The following is a 24,569-nucleotide window of genomic DNA, read 5'->3' on the forward strand; positions in this document are numbered from 1 at the left end:
AAAATATCCTGAGAGGGGCTTCCCTGGTGGTGCAGTGGTTGAGAGTCTGCCTGCTGATGCAGGGGACATGGGTTCGTGACCCGGTCTGGGAAGATCCCGCATGCCGCGGAGCGGCTGGGCCCGTGAGCCATGGCCGCTGAGCCTGCGCGTCCGGAGCCTGTGCTCCGCAACGGGAGAGGCCACAACAGTGAGAGGCCCGCGTGTACCGCAAAAAAAAAAAAAAAAAAAATCCTGAGAGATAAATGTCAGTATTTTGAAGGTTAGGGTCTACTGTGCTAGGACTCCGAATTTAATTCATTTTATAGGACTTGAAAATCAGGAACTTGTGGGTTGGAGTTTGTGGAACTACAGCTTACCACACAGCACCCACTGTCAAGGTGTCTGAAAAATTGAAACCCAGGTAAGATAAATGAGAAAGAGTAAAATCAAGGTGACTCTGAAAGGACTGTTATTTTTCAGAATGGGCTTCGTTTCTCCCTTCATATAAGGAAATTTTTACTCCCCTGACACCCAAGAGAGGTGTTTTCCATCTGTCTTCTACATCTCCGGAGGTTCTTCTGATTGTTAAAATGTTTGCTAAACTTAGAGGGAATCAATTTGCAGACTGTGTCCGGAATTTGCTAGCCACTTTCTTTCTTTCCACACACTTCCAGAGCACGGGGTTCAGAGTAAGTATATTTCCAGAGTATACAGGATTCACGCTATTTTATTATTAATTTCTACTTTTAGAGCTTACCTGATTTAGTAAAAAACCAAGAGTGGAGAATACCTGTTTTCTGTTATACATGATTTTAACCAACAACAAAACCAAATCTTTGAATTTGCATGTATTTCCTTAACTTTAAATCAACAGTTAGGTTTTCTTGTATCGTTGCCCTAGGAGAGGGAAATATAACACAGAGCAAAATCCACAAACTCTCTCACCATGTCACGTGCATATTATGGGGGGGGGAAGAAGTATGCCCCTAACAAATTATTTACATCAATAATTGCGTTTTTGTTCTACATACCTATGCATTTACATGTATGTGTGTGTGCATTTTTGTACATATACATCATATAATTCACAATAGAAAAGCAAATTACTTTTTTCACTTTTCTATATTAAGCACTGATATTTGGTCTCAATGGCTTCTTTAAAATTAATATCCAGAAATGTCTGTGACTTGAAAACTCTTTCTTCCAGGGTGGATCCATGCTTGTGATGGTAGCCCTGTAACAACCTGTGTAGATGTGAACAGTCAGTAAATTCCAGGGTGCCCCCCACTTTACTAGTCCAAGTGTTCTACTGTCTACTCCTTCTATGTGACTGTGATATCCAAGAAAATGGAATCAGAGACAAACATTCTGGAAAAAGGAGTCGAAACCTTGCCCTGGAAAATGTAATACAGTTAAAAGCGCACTCTAGACTAAACCACAAGTCCTCAGTTTTTGTTTGTTTGTTTGTTTTTGCGGTACACGGGCCTCTCACTGTTGTGGCCTCTCCCGTTGCGGAGCACAGGCTCCAGACGCGCAGGCTCAGTGTCCATGGCTCACGGGCCCAGCCGCTCCGCGGCATGGGGGATCTTCCCGGACCAGGGCACGAACCCATGTCCCCTGCATCGGCAGGTGGACTCTCAACCACTGCGCCACCAGGGAAGCCCAAGTCCTCAGTTTTAAGAATGGCCCTACAACGTACAGATTCGGTTACTCTGAGACTCTGGAACACCACTTGATTTCTGAGTCAGAACCTATTCATCAGCAAAATGGAAGCACTATTACATATTTCATAAGTTTACTGTGAATATGAAGGAGATAACATACACAACCCACTGCAGTGGAGCCGAAGAAACCAATGGGAGTTGATGCCACAAATCCTAGAAAGATTGACTAAAGATGAAAACTGATCAATGATGAAAAAAACGTATTTAACGTTTTTTGATAACTCTGATTTTTATCTGGAATATTTTCATGGGAATTTCCTTTTAAGGTGAAATTAAATTAAAATATGGCATAGTATTTGTTAGTCCATAATTCAGTCTTTGTATGTTTTGTTAGGAAGGTAAAACTATCTGGCAAAGCAAGAAGAAAGGTCTTTTACAGGCACACAAAGCTTGGCTCCTTCACCAATCTGATCCTTTTGCTGACTGGTCAGAATACTTGTGCGTGAAGGACTGCTTTCACAGTTACCTGATTTTCATGGCACGGGCCCTGGCAATACTCAGTCAAGCTCTCCAGAGTCTGGTTGACCAGCACTACATTCTTCTCATTGATGTAGAGACCCAAGAGGCCCAGGCCACCCGTTGTACTTCCACAAATGCAGTCCAAAAACTGAAGGGTCTCACAGACAAGGTTGTAATTTGTTTTGTTGTTTTGATTCCTCAAGAAATTCTAAAGGCAAAAGAAAGCATACCTGAAGCATTAAAAAAAAAATCACTGTGATAATTGTTTTTAGTTCTCTCCATAGGAGTGTTTTTCTAACTCGAGAGGATCCCCGTGGTAATGTGGAATGGAATGGCTATTTATATGGAAGCATTTACATTTATTAAATTTCTCCTGCGTTTAAGAAATAAAAGATGCATTTTTTTCCCAAGCATCTATATTTATCAGTATGGTTCATAACAAATATTTCTCAACATCATTGTCTTAAAACTATATACAAAGGACAAAAACAATAGGTAGTAGGAAAAGAAGGAAAAAGAAACTGGAAAGAAATTCATTAGGGAAAGAAGAAATCAAATATTCAACTAAATGATCCCTTATAAACAGTGTAGCTTCAAACAGTAAATGATGCAACCATTATGGAGGGCAACTTGGAAGCATCTATCAATATTTTCAGTTAACATACGACTGCAAAGAGGTTCACCGCATACTGCTTATAACAGCCCAAACTGGAAACCGCACCATACCCATCACAATGTGACTGATTTAATAAATAAATGTACATCCAAACACTGGAATATATTGAAGCTCTAAGAATGAGGTACTTCAATATGTACTGATATAAACATAATCTAGTAATAAGTAATTTAGTAATAAGATATATTAGTAAATGATAAAAGTAAGTGGAAGACCATTATATTGTGTGTGTATTTTTTTAAAGGTTTACATGTACAGATCAGTATGCTTATATGTGCATAAAAATGTCTGGAAGGAAACACAACCTGTTAGAGTGATTTCGAGACCTTGCCCGCTTGCTGACAGATGCGGTCCAGTAGCTGGAGCAGCTGAGGCCCCGCAGGAACTGAATCGGCAGCCAGCGGGGGGACCCTCTCTAGAACCAAGTCTATCGAGAGATTATGCATTCTGTCCACTCAATGCCATGGATAAGCATCCCCACGGTCTCAGTGCTCCTGCTAGAGGTGAGAGGTTACAGCAAACTATATGACAGCATAGAGGAGTTTCCATATGTATTGCTGAGGGAATAAGAATCTTACCGATCTTCTTTAAAGAACCAACTTCTGCAGAGGGCAGACAGCAGAAGCAAGAACTACAATCCTGCAGCCTGTGGAACAAACATCACATTCACAGAAAGATAGACAAGATGAAAAGGCAGAGGGCTATGTACCAGATGAAGGAACAAGATAAAACCCCAGAAAAACAATTAAATGAAGTGGAGACAGGCAACCTTCCAGAAAAAGAATTCAGAATAACAATAGTGAACATGATCCAGGACCTCGGGAAAGGAATGGAGGCAAAGATCGAGAAGATGAAAGAAATGTTTAACAAAGACCCAGAAGAATTAAAGAACAAACAAACAGAGATGAACAATACAATAACTGAAATGAAAACTACACTAGAGGGAATCAATAGCAGAATAACTGAGGCAGAAGAACAGATAAGTAACCTGGATGACAGAATGGTGGAACTCGCTGCTGCGGAACAGAATAAATAAAAAAGAATGAAAAGAAATGAAGACAGACTAAGAGACCTCTGGGACAACATTAAACGCAACAACGTTCGCATTATAGGGGTCCAGAATGAGAAGAGAGAGAAAAAGGACCAAAGAAAATATTTGGAGACATTATAGTCGAAAACATCCCTAACATGGGAAAGGAAATAGCCACCCAAGTCCAGGAAGCGCAGAGAGTTCCATATAGGATAAACCCAAGGAGAAACACACTGAGACACACACTAATCAAATTGGCAAAAATTAAAGACAAAGAAAAATTATTAAAAGCAGCAAGGGAAAAATGACAACATACAAGGGAATTCCCATAAGATTAACAGCTGATTTCTCAGCAGAAACTCTACAAGCCAGAAAGCAGTGGCATGATATACTTAAAGTGATGAAAGGGAAGAACCTACAACCAAGATTACTCTTACCCGGCAAGGATCTAATTCAGATTCGAAGGAGAAATCAAAAGATTTACAGACAAGCAAAAGCTAAGAGAATTCAGCACCACCAAACCAGCACTAAAACAAATGCTAAAGGAACTTCTCTAAGTGGGAAACACAAGAGAAGAAAAGGACCTACAAAAACAAACCCAAAACAATTAAGTAAATGGTCATAGGAACATACATATCGATAATTACCTTAAACGTGAATGGATTAAATGCTCCAGCCAAAAGGCACAGGCTTGCTGAATGGATGCAGAAACAAGACCCATATATATGCTGTCTACAAGAGACCCACTTCAGACCTAGGGAAACATTCAGACTGAAAGTGAGGGGATGGAAAAAGATAGTCCATGCAAATGGAAATCAAAAGAAAGATGGAGTAGCAATACTCATATCAGATAAAATAGGCTTCAAAATAAAAAATGTTACAAGAGACAAGGAAGGACACTACATAAGGATCAGGGGATCAATCCAAGAAGAAGATATAACAATTATAAATATATATGCACCCAACATAGGAGCACCTCAATACATAAGGCAACTGCTAACAGCTGTTAAAGAGGAAATCAACAGTAACACAATAATAGTGGGGGACTTGAACACCTCATTTACACCAATGGACAGATCATCCAAAATGAAAATAAATAAGGAGACAGAAGCTTTAAATGACACAACAGACTAGATAGATTTAATTGATATTTATAGGACATTCCATCCAAAAACAGCAGATGACACTTTCTTCTCAAGTGCACACAGAACATTCTCCAGGATAGATCACATCTTGGGTCACAAATCAAGCCTCAGTAAATTTAAGAAAATGGAAATCATATCAAGCATCTTTTCTGACTACAACACTATGAGATCAGAAATCAATTACAGGGAAAAAAAAGTAAAAAACATAAACACATGGAGGCTAAACAATACGTTACTAAATAACCAAGAGATCACTGAAGAAATCAAAGAGGAAATAAAAAAATACCTAGAGACAAATGACAATGAAAACAGAACGATCCAAAACCTGTGGGATGCAGCAAAAGCAGTTCTAAGAAGGAAGTTTATAGCTATACAAGTCTACCTCAAGAAACAAGAAAAATCTCAAATAATCTAACCTTACACCTAAAAGAACTAGAGAAAGAACAAACAAACCCCAAAATTAGCAGACGGAAAGAAATCATAAAGATCAGAGAAGAAATAAATGAAATAGAAACAAAGAAAACAATAGCAAAGATCAATAAAACTGAAAGCTGGTTCTTTGAGAAGATAAACAAAATTGATAAACCATTAGCCAGACTCATCAAGAAAAAGAGGGAGAGGACTCAAATTAATAAAATTAGAAATGAAAAAGGAGAAGTTACAACAGACACCGCAGAAATACAAAGCATCCTAAGAGACCACTACAAGCAACTCTATGCCAGTAAAATGGACAACCTGGAAGAAATGGACAAATTCTTAGAAAGGTATAAGCTTCCAAGACTGAACCAGGAAGAAGTAGAAAATATGAACAGACCAAAAACAAGCAATGAAATTGAAACTGTGATAAAAAATCTTCCAAGAAACAAAAGTCCAGGACCAGACGGCTTCACAGGTGAATTCTATCAAACATTTAGAGAAGAGCTCACACCCATCCTTCTCAAACTCTTCCAAAAAATTGCAGAGGAAGGAACACTCCCAAACTCATTCTATGAGGCCACCATCACCCTGATACCAAAACCAGACAAAGATACAACAAAAACAAAAAATTACAGACGAATATCACTGATGAATATAGATGCAAAAATCCTCAACAAAATACTAGCAACAGAATCCAACAACACATTAAAAGGATCATACACCATGACCAAGTGGGGTTATCCCAAGGATGCAAGGACTCTTCAATATACGCAAATCAATTAATGTGATACACCATTTTAACAAATTGAAGAATAAAAACCATATGATCATCTCAATAGATGCAGAAAAAGCTTTTGACAAAATTCAACACACATTTACGATAAAAACCCTCCAGAAAGTGGGCATAGAGGGAACCTACCTCAACATAATAAAGGCCATATATGACAAACCCACAGCAAACATCATTCTCCATGGTGAAAAACTGAAAGCATTTCCTCTAAGATGAGGAAGAAGACAAGGATGTCCACTCTCGCCACTTTTATTCAACATAGTTTTGGAAGTCCTAGTCACAGCAATCAGAGAAGAAAAAGAAATAAAAGGAACACAAATTGGAAAAGAAGAAGTAAAACTGTCACTGTTTGCAGATGACATGATACTATACACAGAAAATCCTAAAGATGCCACCAGAAAACTACTAGAGCTAATCAATGAATCTGGTAAAGTTGCAGGATACAAAATTAATGCACAGAAATCTCTTGCATTCCTATAAACTAATGATGAAAAATCTGAAAGAGAAATTAAGGAAACACTCCCATTTACCATTGCAAGAAAAAGAATAAAATACCTAGGAATAAACCGACCTAGGGAGACAAAAGACCTGTATGCAGAAAACTATAAGACACTGATGAAAGAAATTAAAGATGATACCAACAGATGGAGAGATATACCATGTTCTTGGATTGGAAGAATCAATATTCTGAAAATGACTATACTACCCAAAGCAATCTACAGATTCAATGCAATCCCTCTCAAATTACCAATGGCATTTTTCACAGGACTAGAACAAAATATCTTAAAATTTGTATGGAGACACAAAAGACCCAGAATAGCCAAAGCAGTGTTGAGGGAAAAAAACGGAGCTGGAGGAATCAGACTCCCTGACTTCACACTATACTATGAAGCTACAGTAATCAAGACAATATGGTACTGGCACAAAAACAGAATCATAGATCAATGGAACAAGATAGAAAGCCCAGAGATAAACCCACACACCTATGGTCAACTAATCTATGACAAAGGAGGCAAGGATATACAATGGAGAAAAGACAGTCTCTTCAATAAGTGGTGCTGGGAAAACTGGACAGCTACATGAAAAGAATCAAATTAGAACACTCCCTAACACCATACACAAATATAAACTCAAAATGGATTCGAGACCTAAATGTAAGACCGGACACTATAAAACTCGTAGAGGAAGACATAGGAAGAACACACTTTGACATAAATCACAGCAAGATCTTTTTCGATCCACCTCCTATAGTAATGGAAATAAAAACAAAAGTAAACAAATGGGACCTAATGAAACTTGAAAGCTTTTGCACAGCAAAGGAAACCATAAAAAAAATATAAAGACAACCCCCAGAATGGGAGAAAATTTTTGCAAACGAATCAATGGACAAAGGATTAATCTCCAAAATATATAAACAGCTCATGCAGCTCAATATTAAAAAAACAAACAACCCAATCCAAAAATGGGCAGAAGACCTAAATAGACATTTCTGTAAAGAAGACATAGAGATGGCCAAGAAGCACATGAAAAGCTGCTCAACATCACTAATTATTAGAGAAATGCAAATCAAAACTACAATGAGGTATCACCTCACACCAGTTAGAATGGGCATCATCAGAAAATCTACAAACAACAAATGCTGGAGAGGGTGTGGAGATAAGGGAACCCTCTTGCACTGTTGGTGGGACTGTAAATTGATACAGGCACTATGGAGAACAGTATGGAAGTTCCTTAAAAAACTAAAAATAGAATTACCATAGGACCCAGCAATCCCACTACTGGGCATATACCCAGAGGAAACCATAATTCAAGAAGACACATGCATCCCAATGTTCATTGCAACACTATTTACAATAGGCAGGTCATGGAAGCAACCTAAATGCCCACTGACAGACGAATGGATAAAGAAGATGTGGTATATATATATACAATGGAATATTACTCAGCCATAAAAAGGAATGAAATTGGGTCATTTGTTGAGACGTGGATGGATCTAGAGACTGTCCTACAGAGTAAAGTAAGTCCAAAAGAGAAGAACAAATATCGTATATTAACGCATATATGTGGAACCTAGAGAAATGGTACAGATGAACCGGTCGGCAGGGGAGAAGTTGAGACACAGATGTAGAGAACAAACGTATGGACACCAAGGGGGGAAAGCTGCGGGGGGGATGGGGGTGGTGGTGTGATGAATTGGGAGATTGAGATTGACATGTATACACTGATGTGTATAAAACTGATGACTCATAAGAACCTGCTGTATAAACAAACAACAAAAAAGTGATTTCATGGGGGAATAAACCTGGTGAAAGGGTAAGCAAAGATGGAAACTTTTATTTTATTTTATTACTTATTTTCACAAATTTAATTTACTATTTAATTCATTTGAGTTCATTTCTACCATTTATTCTATTTCCTTTTAGTTTGCATTTGTGATTTTTTTTCAATTTTTTGTATTGTGGCAAGATATACATAAAATTTACTCTTAACCATTTTTAAGTGTACACAGTCCGGTGGTATTAAACATATTCATAATGTTTAGCTACCATGTCCATCATCCATTTCTATAACTACTTTCATCTTTGTAAAACTAAAACTCTACACCTATTAACAACTCCATATTCTCCCTCTCCCTAGCCTTTGACAACCACCCTTCTACTTTCTGTCTTCATTATTTTGACTACTCTATCTCATATAAGTGGAATCACACAATATTTGTCTTTTTGTGTGTCTTATTTCACTTAGCATAATGTCCCCAGTTTCATACATGTTGTAGCGCATGTCAGAACTCCCCTCCTTGTTAAGGCTGAATGATATTATATTTTTTGTACACACTCCATTTTGTGTACCCATTCATCTGTTAATGGACACTGGGGCTGCTTCTACATATTAGATATTGTGAACAATTCTAACACTGATTCATAATAAAACAAAACTCTTTTATAAGTAGCATTTTCCAAATTGTTTGATCCCACATTCCTATCAGTAAAATGTTTGATCAGATACTACACATCCACTTCCCACATGGACAGACCACATGGGTCAGGATAAGTGCACAGGCACATATTCAATATCTCCCCTCTGCAAATAAAGCTTCTGGTCTTTTCCTGCTGACAGTTCTGCAGCAGCTTTCTCCAAGTTGTGGTGGGGTGGTCCACAAGAGTCATGGCTTCCGCCATTCATTAATTCCTGAGGGTCTCATCTCCTTGGAGGATATTCAATCCAATTAATATGAATCTACCCTCTCTTACCAATTCAGAACACCTGCACTTTAGATGCTTACTAGAAAACACAGCTTCAAACTCTGCTGTCGCTCTAATACTGGAGTTGTGCTCTTAGACATGACGTCACCATTCATGTGGTTTTTCTATGGTGACATAAGCAGCATGTACAAATGATGCCCAAAACAAAGGGGCCAAAATTCCTAGGCACACCTAAGTTCATCTATTTGACAACAAAAAATGTACCAAAGAAGATGTAAGGCCAGGATTATATTAATTTACAAAGGTATCAACCTTCACTGCTATAAAAAATCCTCTTCCCCAAGTAAATCAATGAAGTTAGAACGCTCCCTCACACCATACACAAAAATCAATTCAAAATGGCTTAAAGACTTAAATGTAAGACATAACACCATAAAACTCCTAGAAGAGAACATAGGGAAGATATTCTCTGACATAAATTGTAGCAATATTTTCTTAGGTCAGTCTTCCTAGGTAAAAGAAATAAAAGCAAAAATAAACAAATGTGATCTAATAAAACTTATAAGCTTTTGCACAGCAAAGGAAACCATCAAGAAAACGAAAAGACAACCTACAGACTGGGAGAAAATATTTGCAAACGATGCAACCGACAAGAGATTAATTTCCAAAATATATAAATAGCTCATACAACTCAATATCAAAAAAGCAAACAACTCAGTTGAAAAATGGGCAGAAGACGTAAAGAGACATTTCTCCAAAGAAGACATACAGATGGCCAACAAGCATATGAAAAGATGCTCAACACTGCTAATTATTAGAGAAATTCAAACCCAAACTACCTCACACCAGTCAGAATGGCTATCATCAAAAAGTCTACAAATAATAAATGCTGGAGAGGGTGTGAAGAAAAGGGAACCCTCCTACACTATTGGTGGGAATGTAAATTGGTGCAGCCAATTTAGAAAACAGTATGGATGGTCCTTAAAAAATAAACATAGAGTTACCATATGATCCAGCAATCCCACTCCTCAGCATATACCCAGAAAAGACAAAAACTCTAATTCAAAAAGATACACTTACCCCTATATTCACAGCAGCATTATTTACAATAGCCAAGACATGGAAGAGGCCTAAGTGTCCATCAACAGACACATGGATAAAGAAGATGTAACACACACACACACACACACACACACACACACACACACACACACACACACACACACACACTGGAATATTACTCAGCCATAAAAAAGATTGAAACAATGCCATTTGCAGCAACATGGATGGATCTAGAGAGATACCACTTATATGCGGAATCTAAAATAACAGTACCAATGAACTTATTTACAAAACAGAAACAGACTCACAGCCAGAAAACAAACATATGGTTACCAAAGGGGAAGGGGGAAGGAGGAGGGAAAAATTAGGAGTATGGGATTAACAGATTCACACTACCATATATAAAGTAGATAAATAATAGGGATTTACTGTATAGCACAGGGAACTATTCAATATCTCATAATAAGGTATGATGGAAAATAATTTAAAAAAGGAAATATATATATATGAATCATTTTGCTGTGCCCCTGAAACTAAAACAATATTGTAAATCAACTACACTTCAAAAGAAAGAAAAAAAATCCTCTTTATTAACTCTGTTTCTAATGAAGACATACAAAGATACTCTGTAACCTCACTCAAGGAATATGAACTGAGTCGGGAATGATGAAAACCTCTACAGTCTTATAAAACCATGAAAGATACAGATGAGGCAAATGTGACCTTACTTAACAAATCCCGGAGTCCTAAGGTTAGATGATACCCACTGAGGCTAAAGAGATGTGAGTTGAAAATGCAAAGAATGATACCGTAGGAGCCTGATTTTTTTTCATGCATAAAGGAATTTTCCTCTCACTTTTCTTCACTTAGATACCAAAGTTTCTTCCATTTCAGAGGAGCACTATTGTTTTTATTATTTCTCCCAAACTCTCTCCAAAACTACTTGTTAGTTTTATTTGAATTTAACTACCTCTAATCATAGGCTGTATGCTCAGCTTTCACACAAAATAGAACAAATACCTGCAGTTCCCGGTTGTGATTCTCACAGAGTAACTGAAGAAATCTCAGAATCGGCTGCATGATGGCAATGGCAGGACTCATTGTTACTTCCTCCGCAGACTTTTCCTCAGCGTTTCCCGCTTCTGATCCTGTGCAAATGATGTCTATTTCTGGATCCATTTCTCTTCTGTACGCACAGTATGCTTTGGATGTTGCCGAAGAAGCTTCTGTTAATTGCCCTTTCATTCCCTCTTTTAAATGTAATGGTGAATCTCTTACTGAAAATAAAGCAGTATTCTTACATTTATGAATTAACTTCCTTTTGCTAATTAAAAAAAAAAGACAGTTATCCAAATTCTCTAACAATTGAATTTAAAATCACCTGACAAGAGGTGCAAGAATTTCCCAAAAAGAATCTGAGAGGTAGCAACTAAAAAATAAACTTTGCACTGGGATATTTAAAAAAGGTCTTAATGCTTAGCCAATTTTAGAAGGGCTCCTGTCTTTGTGATAAATATAAAATGTCAGAGTTCTTGAATATGAGAAGGTGGGAAAATAGGGCAAACTTCAAAAATGTTGATATTTAGATGATTTGTATTTACTACACTGACGACTTCATTATTCCAAATACCAAAAATCTTTCATAGAGTTTACTGCTGTAATTCCTGTTCTTACAGTTTAAATTTCATGAACATTCAGAAGGTTTGGGCAGTTGTTCTTTACCATAAATTTCACACTGAAATCAAACATTTTCATGTCACTTGTTGCTTTGCACTGATAACTCCTTGCTTGAGCTTGGCCCTACAGAGCTCTTTCAAGGTCAACCCCATGACCACAAAAATTCAAGGGTGGAGTTCCATAAACAGAGTCACAGCTGGAATAATTAGACTAAGACAAGTGAGATAAAAAACATAAGAGAGATCTAAAAACTGTGTTACCCCTCTTTTCTCTCACTCTATTCTCCCCAATACTCAACTATTTCTTTACCTCTCATTCGTGGGCCAGATGTCATCAATTCGTTGTCATCATCCCTTTTTTTGTTACCTAAGTCTATGGTATTAACTGTCACTGTTGATCTTATCTCTTTCTGAGCAGCCTTCATTCGGTCATAGAGAACTTTGAAGAATTTTTCTGACTTTTTTTGTTCATGCAACTGCTGGTAGAAGGAATACTGCAAGAAAACATATTTTAAGACATCTATACCCAAGGGGAGAAAATAATGTTTTTACGTTTGAAATAAACATAAGCATTATGGATAAAAGTCTATATTTAATGTGCTGCCCATGATTATTTCATAAACTGACAGCTTTGCTAGTCTCCTGTACTATTTACTGTGTCCTAATAATAGCTTGTATTTGCTTAGCACTTTCCACTAAAATCCAACATAATTTCATGTTATTGAATTCATCTTTACTGATTATTTGTTTTAAAATTTTACAAAGGTACTGTAAGAAGGGGTATGCAAAGAGCGCTTTGATTTTTATATTATTATGAAGTCATGTTTTGATTCAACACATATTTACTGAGGGCCTACTATGTGCCGGGTCCCATGCTATGAAGGGATAGAACAAACAGGGGAAACAACTACAGTCTCTGCCCTTGTGACTTTGTAATCTAGCATGGAAAACAACCACTAATCTGATGGTAAATGTGAGTCTATAAAGAGTTATTTTTCTCTTTGTCTAAATTATAGTACATTTAATTTAGAATGTGTTACCATGGCAGCCTCACTCACAGGAACCCACTGATAAGTAGGCACTAAATTCTTTTGGTACTTTATTAGATACGTTGCTTTGCATGGGGTCTAGGGCAAGCCCACCATAAAATGTATAAAGTGAATTCTGCTTTAGAGTAAATAATGATGTAGAAAGGATTCAACACCCGAAGTATGATAAAACATATCTCACGGAGAGGTGGAAATACTGAAACTTGAGAATATCTGCCCTAATCATGGTCTGCTTAATGACTTCAGGAAGTAACCGAAGAGGTAGGAGATGGGAAAGGTGGTACACTCCAGAGAAGTCAGGGTGGGTGGGGAAATTGTAAGTTATTAAGACTAAAACCTTGGAATAGATGCAACACAAACAAGAGAAAGTAAAAAAAAATTAATAAAGATAATAATTCCAGGAACTGTGCTGATAAAAAAGTTATATAACCTTGATGAGAGACAACGGGAAGAAAACATCTGAAGAAATAATGACTTCCAGATCAACTAGAATTGACCATAATCCAATATATCTAAACAGTCAATTTTGGGGAGTTTGGCTCCTGCAGATATACTTTCCTGAAAGAATGCCTGAAACCATGACTCATCGGTCCTGGAACTTATAGGTGAGACTCTAATGACATCAGGGCTTGAAATGGATGCCCGTCCTGCAATTTGTGATGTGGGCGATGCATATTCTCCAAGTGTTTCATGAAGTCTTACAAGTTGGCTTCATACCGACAAGGGGGAAGCTCTAAGCAGAGGGCTAGCAGCAACTCAAGAAAGCAGGCCCAAAAGCCACAGTAACCATAGCAACCACAGTGAAACAGTCAAGCTGGTTCTGTTAATTCAAAGGATAAATTCAGCATTCAGAGACCTCTGTGGTTTCATAAATTAAGCTGATGCTTGAACCCTAATATTTTCAAAATAATGGCGTTAGAAGGTAGAAAGGGATTCCTATATATTAATGAGGAAGTTATAGAACTTTGTGGTTCTATTAAAACAAAGTTTTATAATTTATGTTGTTCCTTGACATATATTATTATCTCATTGATTCTTTCAGTGCAACTGTGTGATGAACACGGTATTCTTATTTCCATTTTGTAGATCAATAAAATATGGTTTGGTGAATGTAGACAACTTGCCCAATATTATATAAGTAGTAAGTGGGTAGAGCTAGGATTTAAATCCAGATCCTCTGACTCTAAATCACTAAATTTATAAAAGAACCCCTTAAGCTCAAAATATCAGATGATTTACACAGACTTTTAAAAACCAGGGCTCTATAACGCTGAACAGTATGATTTTAATAAAGATAAACAGTATGCTTTTTATATGTGTATATAATCTCAACAGGTAGCATAACCATTTACCTCACAAAAGAGGTGGGCTTTGACTGGGGAAGCACCTCCATGAGCTTCAGAGTATAAGAGGAAACTCTAAGATTTTTGGGGGGAGCCACGGGTGATCGATAAACAGATCTATGTGACAGAGGAAGGACTTTCCCCCAAGAAGGGGGTGGGGGAGACTAGAAATGAGAGGACAGAGAAGAGAAATGAAGTGAGGAACCAGAGAGATGAAGTAAGACCAGGGTTTGACGCAGGGTGATCAGCCAGTGAAACTTCCTAGGAGTGAGGCGATAGAAGGGTATTTTCGAAAGGAGATGTTTGCAGTGGTTAACAGCACAGACTCGGGAGCCAGTCTGCACGGGTTCCAATCCTAGCTCGATCTCTAACTAGCTATGTGAGTTTAGGTATATCTCAGATTCTTCTTTGTTAAGATGAGATAGGACACAAGTTCCTGCACAGGTTGTTTGTGAGGATTAACCAAGTTATTACACAGAAAGCACCAAGAATAGCACTTGGTGGAGGTATTATTTTCATTGTTGCTATTATTAGCGTGCAATTTGAAATTGTAATCTAACCACCTCCTCTATCCTCCCCCTCAACCATTCTCTAATAAAGTATATTAAACATATAAATTGATTTATGTAGCTAGGAGGATAGAAATTAAGGAAGAGGATCAGATTCCTACCTTAGTACTACAGAAGTACTACAAGTGCCAAGACAGCCCATGAACTAATAAGAAAGCAAGACATTAGTGGCCAGCGAGACTATGAGAATGTAACCCCTCCTGGATTTTGGCAGAAGTCTTGGCGAGGGCAAGGATTCAAGTTGACCTCAACTAGACCTCTTAGGGCCAGGAGCACACAGTTGACATCTGGGTTACACAATGATGTAGATAAGTGAGAAACACGAATAGGGTAAGGCTGGTACATGAGACTGTCATAACCCATCTTAAAAGAAGGTTTTCTTATACAAAAATCATTGAATGCTATCCACACCAACAAATATTTGTTGAATGGCTATAAAGCAGCATAGATATAAAGAACAAGACATGATGCCCTACTTTAAAGAAGATGACATTTAACTGGAGAGACAGGATGTCATATAAATAACAACCAAACAAAGCTGCACCGGCAAAGTGCCAAGTGAGCATCAAAGAAACAAATGCTATGGGAGCTCAGATAAAGGACTGGTCCCGAAGGCCCCAACCAGACAGGGAAGACTTTGTGAATGAGGTAGAATTTGATTCGGACCATTCATTCATAGAGCCATTCACTCCTGAACATTTATTGAATCCCTAGGCTGGGCCAGCCATGGTGCCAGACACAAGGGATGTAAAGATGGAAAACATGTGGTCTCAACCTCTAAGGAATCATGGCCTGATGAACTCCTGCAGGATAGAGCAGAAGCGTACAGTACCTAGTGGACAATTCTGCCCAGTGGGACATAGGATCAGAAAAGGCTTCCAAAAGAAGTTCATGAGTTGAGTCCTTGAAGAGGAGAAAGTGACATGAGAAACGGCACAACACATCTACGGAACTACAAGAGCTTAGTATAGCTGGTGCACAAGAGAGAGGACGGGGGAGGGGAGAGATGGAATAAGAAAGGAAAGATGGAAAACTTGAAGAGATTAGATCACGAAGGATCTTATGGACTACGGTAGAGTTTGCCTTTACAGGGAAAGTGACTGATTTTAAGCAGGAGAATAACGTGTGTTTTGGAGAGATATCTTTAGAGGTAACATGATTTTTTTTTTTAGCGTTTAATTAGATGTGGCTTCTACTTGCCATGAAGAGGGAAAATGGATTCTGGATTTTCCAATTAGTTGTAAGCGTCGTTTCCTTCCTGACCAAGGCAAACCTAGAAATATCAGATTAGTGAGCGGCAGGGCTGGGAGGATGATGCCTGTTCCCTGGGAACACTTCCCAGCTCCGGGGATCACACAATGAGCGAGCTCTGCCTTTAAGTGGGGGGAGTCCAGACACAACTTGGCAGGAATTTCAAAGTGAAACACGTGCCTTCTAGAAGCAGTGGTCTGATCCTGCATGCAAGTGAGCACACCGCTCACTGGAGCAGAGCACTGAATAGATGAACGATGACTGTCAAGTCACCCCTCCTGAGGTGGATGAGCAAACGGAATGAAGAAAAGAAGACATGGTTCTTCTCTCCCCACACCAGTGAAAGCAGGGAGAGGCAGCAGGGTAACGAGCACTGAGAGATTTGAGGCAAAAGGGAAAGGTAGAGTTCTGAGCTTCTGAAAAAGTATCTGAGATGGGTGGGGAATGTTATGGGAACTTGTTTTAATGCCAAATACTGTGCGAGGAGTTTATATATATTACCTCATTTAATTAATGCACTTAATTCTTTTTCTTCTACATTTAATTCTTTGATGAGTCAAAATGTTGTCCTGATTTGCTGAAAGTAAGCCTAAAATTTCCCTAAGCAAACCAGAATTTCTGGTATCATGTTAGAAATGATGGTGCTAAGGAATGTTCTGCTTCACCGAATAATTTGTGGAGCTCTGTAGTTACTACAGCAAATCAAATAAATATATAAGGAAAATGTGGTTGTTTTTGGGTGGGGGAAGAGTCATGAGAAGCTTAATGAAAAAACATTACTTTCCCTGGGTTTCTATAACAAGTAAATAAGAAATACAAAATAACAAAATGTAACAAATGGTCATGATGGTAAGCAAGTACCTGAGTTTGTGTATTTCCTCCTTCAAGCAAGGCAATGCCAAGTAAAATGCCTTCCGAAAAAATTCTGTCATTTTTGGTGCTCACTATAACATCGATGACAAGTTCAGATGCACCTTCTTTATCCAGTAGACACTGAATATCTGACATGGATATCCCCATCTTATCTGAATCTTGTCCAGAAAAGCTTCCTGTGATTAGGAAAAACAAATAAATAAACCTCTGTCAGAAGGCAAAATTAATTCAAATGTTCAAATCCATTGTTTTATGAACCCAAAATTGTGCAAAGGTTTTTGGGCCTCTCACTGTTGTGGCCTCTCCCGTCGCGGAGCACAGGCTCGGGACGCGCAGGCTCAGCGGCCATGGCTCACGGGCCCAGCCGCTCCACGGCACGTGGGATCTTCCTGGACCGGGGCACGAACCTGCGTCCCCTGCATCGGCAGGCGGACTCTCAACCACTGTGCCACCAGGGAAGCCCCTGTGCAAAGGTTTTTAATAGTGCTTTTAAAATTTATTTTTCCAGTTTTATTGAGATATAACATCGTATATCAATGATATATAACATTGTGTACGTTTAAGGTGTACAACATAATGCTTTGATATATGATATATTGCAAAATGATCACGACAATAAGATTAATTAAATTCATCATCTCATAAAGTTAATTTATTTTCCTTGTGATGAAAACTTTTAGGATCTATTCTCTTGGCAACTTTCAAATATGCAGTACAGTATTGTTAGCTATAGTCATCGTGTTGTATATTACATCTCCTGGATGTATTTATTTTAGAGCTGGAAGTTTGTTCCTTTTGACCCCTTTCCCTTGATTCCCCTACTCCCCACTCCCTGCCTCGGGCAAGCACAAATCTGATGCCTGTGTCTGGGAGTTTGGTGTTTTTAGATTACATATGTAAGCGATAGCAAAGATAGCCTGTCTTTGGCTGACTTAGTTCACTTTAGCATAACGCCCTTGAGGTCCATCCTAGTTGGCGCAAACAGCAGGATCTTCTTATTTTTGCTGTGGCTGATAATAGTGCTCTTTAAATGATTTTTATATTTGTGCTATGTTAAGTAAAATATTAAGTAGCACTGCATGCAGACACGCTCTAAAACTCCAAAAATGAGGAAAAAATGATGTCTTGCCTCCTCCTTGTGCAGATTTGCAGTAGGCTCCAGAGAGGTGTCCGTTCATACAGACACCATAATCGCCTCTAAAGTACCGATTCAGGAGTATTTTTCTTAATGTAGTACCCTAATAAAAAGGATTAGAAAAGTGTAAGTTATTGTTTCTTTTTCTAGCAAAAGAAAAAATATCAATACATTAAAGTGCCACTTAAAATGCATTTTATCAATGATTTGAGACATGGAAAAAGTAACTTTATACTGCATAATATTTGCTGAGGCAAAAATTTGCAAATGTTTCCCAAGAAAATAACAATAGTTTTGCTTCTCCCAGAAATAAAGAATAAAATATAGTATTTTCAATGGACTATACTAGGAAAATCACAAACACTATACATTTTAAATTGTTTCAAAAGTGTTGGTAAGAATATTTATGGTGGCTAAAGAAAACACAGATTAATAAATACCCTAAGAATTGGAAAGAAAAAGCCTTAGTTAGAGGGGCTCAGTAAAAAGAGCTAGAAAAGTGCTGGGTATACAGCAGGTGCTCAAAAAATTAAGCTTGATCAGACAAAGAGAATTATATTTAAACTCCAAGTGCTGTATTCTGAAGACAGTGGGCAAAAGACAGTGTATCAAACATGTAATTCAAAAATTCCTAAATCTTCAATTTTGTATGGATTACAAGACATTTTTTAAATGATATATTTTGCAATATAGTTGCTTGCATGTACATAAGAAATATAGACAACTCTAAATCTTCCAGTTTACTGGTTATTATTTTAAGAGACGAGAGTAATTTTTAAAGTATTATTTAAAGACTGTATGTTTAAACTATTTAAATTAACACCACAACTGCCAAGGTAAGGACATTGTGGTCCAAGAGCTTATGTAACTGGCTGCAGATCGTGTGGCTAACAGGTGATAGAGTAAGACCTGAACTCAACTCTTGATGGCAAAACCCAGCCACTTCCCCGTGCTGCATTGCACGCTCCCTCCCCAGCATGCCTGCCTTTTATGCTGAGACAGGTGGCTTTCATTGCTCCTTCTCTCTCTCATGCTTTGGTTGTCCTTGTTTCTCCAGCCTTGTTTCACGTTTTGTCCTCAGCTCTTCTCCCCTCAGCTTCCTTCTCCCCATCAGCAACTTCATCTGACCCTTGCTTGCACAATCACCTGTGCAGGTCTCACTGCCAAGTGTGTTTCCTTCAGCTTTGACCTCGTTTTCCTGAGCCTCTCATCCTGTTTCCACTTACATTTCCTTATCTACATCCGGAGATTCTGGTGGCACCGCAAACTCAACTTTTCCGAAGGGAATATTCCTTCTCTCTTAAACCGGTTTTCCTCTCAAACTGAAGAAATTCAATTTATTTCAAGGAGATCACATCGTTCTGGTCTTTTAGGCTCCAAACTTAAGGGATCATCTATTAGCCACCACCCCCAACTTGACAATGATTTGTGAAATCCTGCCTACTCTGCTTTTTCAACAGTTACTTCCAAAAGTGTCTTCACACATTATATTATAACCAAACTGAACTATGTGATGATTCCTCGACCACAGTTTTCTAAGTCTTTCTCTTTGTTCACATCATATTCTGTCTGAAAAGCTCTTCTTCTTCTTGTTTATGGACATGTCCTATCTTCCCTCCATTCTACCAATATTCATTAGGTACCAAGTGTGTTTTAGGAACTATCTTAAGTGAATAAGATATAACACTCTCCTCAAAGAATTTGCAATACCATCGGTTCCATAATAGAGATGTATACTAAGCCCTATGGAAGCGCTTAAGGGGAAACAGCTGATTCGGAAGAGGCTTTACATGGCAAACCTCCCCTGCTAACCCAGACGATCATCCCAGCAAAGCTGTCTCGTGCACAGTGTGGAACAAATATGTATGTCCTAAACGTCACAGTGCCAAGAATTTCAACAGGCACCCAGAGCCTTATAGCAACTTTCACTTATTGACACTTAAATTTTTTAGAACACAGACATTTATTATTGTCCCCTATTTCATGTTTTCTTCCTCTAAGACTTTTTCATGTGGGGTGTTGTGAGCAAAGGTGATGATCAGTCTTGGAAGAGACAGTGAGGTGTTAAGAGCTTATTCTACCAGTGAAGAGAACTCAACTCGCCCCTGTCAAACCAAAGTGGGGCACTTAGAGAAGACGTAAGAAATGAAAATTTCTTTTTTTCTTTTAAAAGAAAGCCTTTTGAGTAAATTAATTTCATCTGGCCAAAGAAGCATCCTTCCAACAGGGGAGGAAAAACAAAATAAGACATTTCTTTGGAATCAAATGGGCTTTTACTGTGTATCTCATTACAGCAGAAGGAGATGCTACAAGAGACCTTTTTAGACCCATCAATTATAAGGCTGAGGTTGTATGTTGGGGAGAAAGACATGAGAACACATTGACTGAAGTACTTAATTTCTTTAAAGGGCACCTCAGTTTGCTGCACTAATCACGGTTCTCACCTCTACACATGAATGGATTGCTTCTCACTCTAACCTGGTAACATACAGTTGGCCCAGCTGTAATAAGTAAAACTGACAAACGTGAAAACACAGGACTGTTTTTCTTGAAATGGTACAAGTCAGTGTCACTGTCTGGAAGAGAACCTGTTGTGAGTGGAACCCCAGGTCCATGGGAATGAGCTCCCTTTTTATTCTCTGTAAGAGCCTTTTAACCACATTAATCCAAAAACTCAACCAAGAGATAGAAAAGCAATAGTTTAAAGGATAAATATTATAGAAAGCTACATTTTACCCTCTGTTTTTAAAAATGCTCTTTATACTACTAGAAGAATAAAGCTGTTCAAAACCAATCAGACAGTGGAAGTGTTTCATATCACATTAAAATGAGCACCACACTTGCCATCATTGCTAAATTCTTTTCAGGCAGATGAAATCACAGGTGCTTATCAGATTCATAAACATCTAAATCAAATGAGCAACACTCTTCTTATCTACTTCCGGCCTAATTAGAAGAGTACATTTTCTAACTATGTGACATTCAGAATGCCACCGAAAGGAGATGGGAGCTCTTCCAGCCTAGTTCCAGCCTAGTTAGAAGCATACATTTTCTAACTACGTGACATTCAGAATGCCACCGAAAGGAGATGGGAGCTCCCTAGATCTCTGTTCGCAACTCTGGAGCCACACTGCCAGCATTTCAATCCCCTCTATGCCACATACTAACTGGAATATCTTAAGTTACTTCACTACCCTGTGTCCAGTCCCATAATTGTCAAACGGAATGATCATAACACTTACTCTCAGAGGGCTTCAGTGATGATTAAATAGGGGGAAATATGTAAAGTACTTAAAACAGTACATAGTAAATGCTATATAAGTTGTGTATAATTGATGCTGTTGTTGCTAGTATTAATATTATTCAGATCACAGAACAGTTTACAGTTGACAAGGTGATTTTGTACATACTTTCTCACTTTATACCAAACCGTCCCACATACTAAGAAAATGGCAAAAATAATAAATGATAAACTACTTGAAAATCTTTAGTTATCCACTATTTTAACCAGTCCTTGGAATTATATACTTGTGAGCTAATGGACCTGGGGCTCACAATGGACCTTCCAACTTCAACTAGGTGGAAAAAATTCTACATTGGTCCAAACTCCATAGTTTTCAAAAAAGGCAAACTTTGGTGCTAAACATGAATGAAGAATGGGCAGAGATGGAGCAGGATTCTTTTCTGTTTGTCTTAATTGTCCTCATTTAAGATTGGAAAACTTTAGATATTGCCACATCACAAGTTTAGCAGAACTGATTCCTGTTGTCAAATACTGAGTTCTGCCTTGAGGCATGGGAGGCAAGTGTTACGTCCAAACCTGTCTTGGCCTTACAGTGGTGACAGCTCAGAGGCAAGTCATTTACACAAATTCCTTTAACTCAAATAAAAGTAATTGTAGAGGCATGGTCAGAAATTCTGGTGCCAGGGTTATAAATAATAGTCTCAGAGTTATAATTGCCATGGCAGAAATTTGGGAAAGAACTAAAAACATATTTTGAAAAGAATTCTACAACAATTGAGAAGTTCAACTTCTGTACTCGTTCTTCAATTCCAAAATGAATTCCTGACTGGGCTTCCCAAGAAGGTGTCTTTGTTAGATTAGGCCAAGTAGCAAGGAATGTCCTTCCCAGTCTTTTCAATATCAGAGTCAATTCCAGGCCACAAGACACAGCTTTTAGCCAATGTCTTCATGTGAACACATCCCAGATGTACTAAATGTAATGTAGCCAACATAACTAACAACCACCTTCTGAAATTACAATAAAACATCTCCATTAAAAGAGAAGTCACACTGACAGTTTGTGAAAATCTGAGATGATGGGTTTTTCCTGGCCATTTCCTGTTGCATCAACTCCAATGGATCAAAAATTAAGAAGCTCAGGACTTCCCTGGTGGTGCAGTGGTTAAGAATCTGCCTGCCAATGCAGGGGACACGGGTTCGAGCCCTGGAATGGGAATATCCCACATGCCACGGAGCAACTAAGCCCATGTGCCATAACTACTGAGCCTGCTCTCTAGAGCCTGCGAGCCACAACTACTAAGCCCACGTGCCACAACTACTGAAGCCCACATGCCTAGAGCCTGTGTTCCGCAACAAGAAAAGCTACTGCTCGCCACAACTAGAGAAAGCCCGCACACAGCAACGAAGACCCAATGCAGCGAAAAATAAATAAATAAATAAATTAATTAACAGAAAATTAAGAAGTCAGAAATGATTGCCTTTCATGGATAGAAAGGATAACAAAAATGTATTAGTCTTAGAAAGGACTAAAGGTTTTCTTTGATTTTCAAAAAAGCACAGCCCTGTTTGCCTTAACGGGAGTTAATAGCATTAGGAGTGAAGAGTTCAAGGACGTGATGTTTGAGGTACTGATTCCACCTCTGTTCCTGTTCCCTTGGAAGTATCATACACTAAAGTAATATTTTTTCCACAGTGTGCAATATCATCAAGACATCATCAAAATGTGTCACCACAACCAGAATCTTGGAAAACTAAGCCCTCAACTAGAAATTCAAAAGGTAATGAAAATTGCAAACTGAAGATGCTTAATTTAGGGTTTTCCCTCCAAGACTAACAATTAGCTGCTAATCAGCTTGGATAAGATCTGTAAGGAGGTGATCGTATGTATCTGTAGTCTCCACACAATCTTATTTTAACATTAAACTTGATATTAGTCTAACTGGCGTTCCCCTAACCTTTTCATTAATGATAGCCTGTCTGATTAGATATTTTTCCTCATTTGAATTCCCAGGGGTTAAAAAGGTATATATCTAATTTCAAATAAATTATTGCAACAGCTGTATCCTAGTGGAATTACATTAGATCCGTCATTATAATCAACTCCATCTTTAAGGAACTCCTTTGAGGAAATGTGGCCAATCTCCTATAATCCAACTGGCTAATGGTTTGTATTTCTTGGTCACTGACTCCAAGGAATGTAAGCCAATTCTTTCCCCTGATGATTTTCCCCACTTTCTTAAGATAAGAAACATAAACTTCAATAGGAGTAGTTATTATATACATTCACAAGATGCTCTTCATCAATCCAATGACACAATCATGATAATTTTGAAAAACATACAGATGTTTCAATAATTCTGAAAAGAATTCTGAAATTCTTTTTTTGTAAAGGAGGTTACAAAAAAAAAAGAATGTGGAAAAAATTTAAACCAATTATTCATACGTCACAATGGCAATCTACTGCCATCTCCTTTCTTCCCTTTTTCTAATTCACTGTAAAGACGTTATATTTCTACCATGTGTCAGGAACTAGGAAACGGGGTGCAAAAAGCAAGCATATGCTAAAAGAATTTTCAAATATGTAGAGGACATATGGCACTGTTTTTCAACATAAATAATCCTCACTAGACCATTTGATTCCATTTGTGAAATTTAAACATTTACACAGTAAATGATGATATTTAAAACATTTGATGATGATACTGGAGATAAGAGCGACTTAAAGTCATCATTCTGGGTTTATCAAATATCCCAGCCTCTAGACAAACAAGGTTGCTGAGAAGGCTTTTCTTAGAGGATGCGTTTGTGCCCTCTAACTAGTGAGAAATAAAGGAAACTATTTATCTTCTCTGGGGTTTAATAAAAGCCTCTCGGTATTGGGTTTCCAGGAAGCATACGGACTGACATGAAACTCAACAAAATCATACACCTCACCCATTTTAAC

General features: G+C 38.1%; 1 protein-coding gene across 4 annotated transcripts in view; it reads right to left on the reverse strand.

Annotated features, from left to right (window-relative positions):
• The window catches only part of ITPR2 (inositol 1,4,5-trisphosphate receptor type 2), a gene marked incomplete at its 5' end in the record, with an annotated part of 524,405 nt that overhangs the window by 150,968 nt on the left and 348,868 nt on the right, over positions 1-24,569 (reverse strand). For all 4 annotated transcript variants that reach the window (XM_082665011.1, XM_082665010.1, XM_082665012.1 and 1 more), the window contains 5 exons: positions 2,170-2,370; positions 11,506-11,762; positions 12,472-12,655; positions 17,235-17,422; positions 18,376-18,484. In XM_082665011.1, the coding sequence (XP_082521137.1) occupies positions 2,170-2,370; positions 11,506-11,762; positions 12,472-12,655; positions 17,235-17,422; positions 18,376-18,484 (939 nt within the window). The remainder of the gene's footprint in view (positions 1-2,169; positions 2,371-11,505; positions 11,763-12,471; positions 12,656-17,234; positions 17,423-18,375; positions 18,485-24,569) is intronic.

Source organism: Grampus griseus, assembly GCF_964374135.1.
Source record: "Grampus griseus genome assembly, chromosome: 11".
NCBI classification, from domain to species: domain Eukaryota; kingdom Metazoa; phylum Chordata; class Mammalia; order Artiodactyla; family Delphinidae; genus Grampus; species Grampus griseus.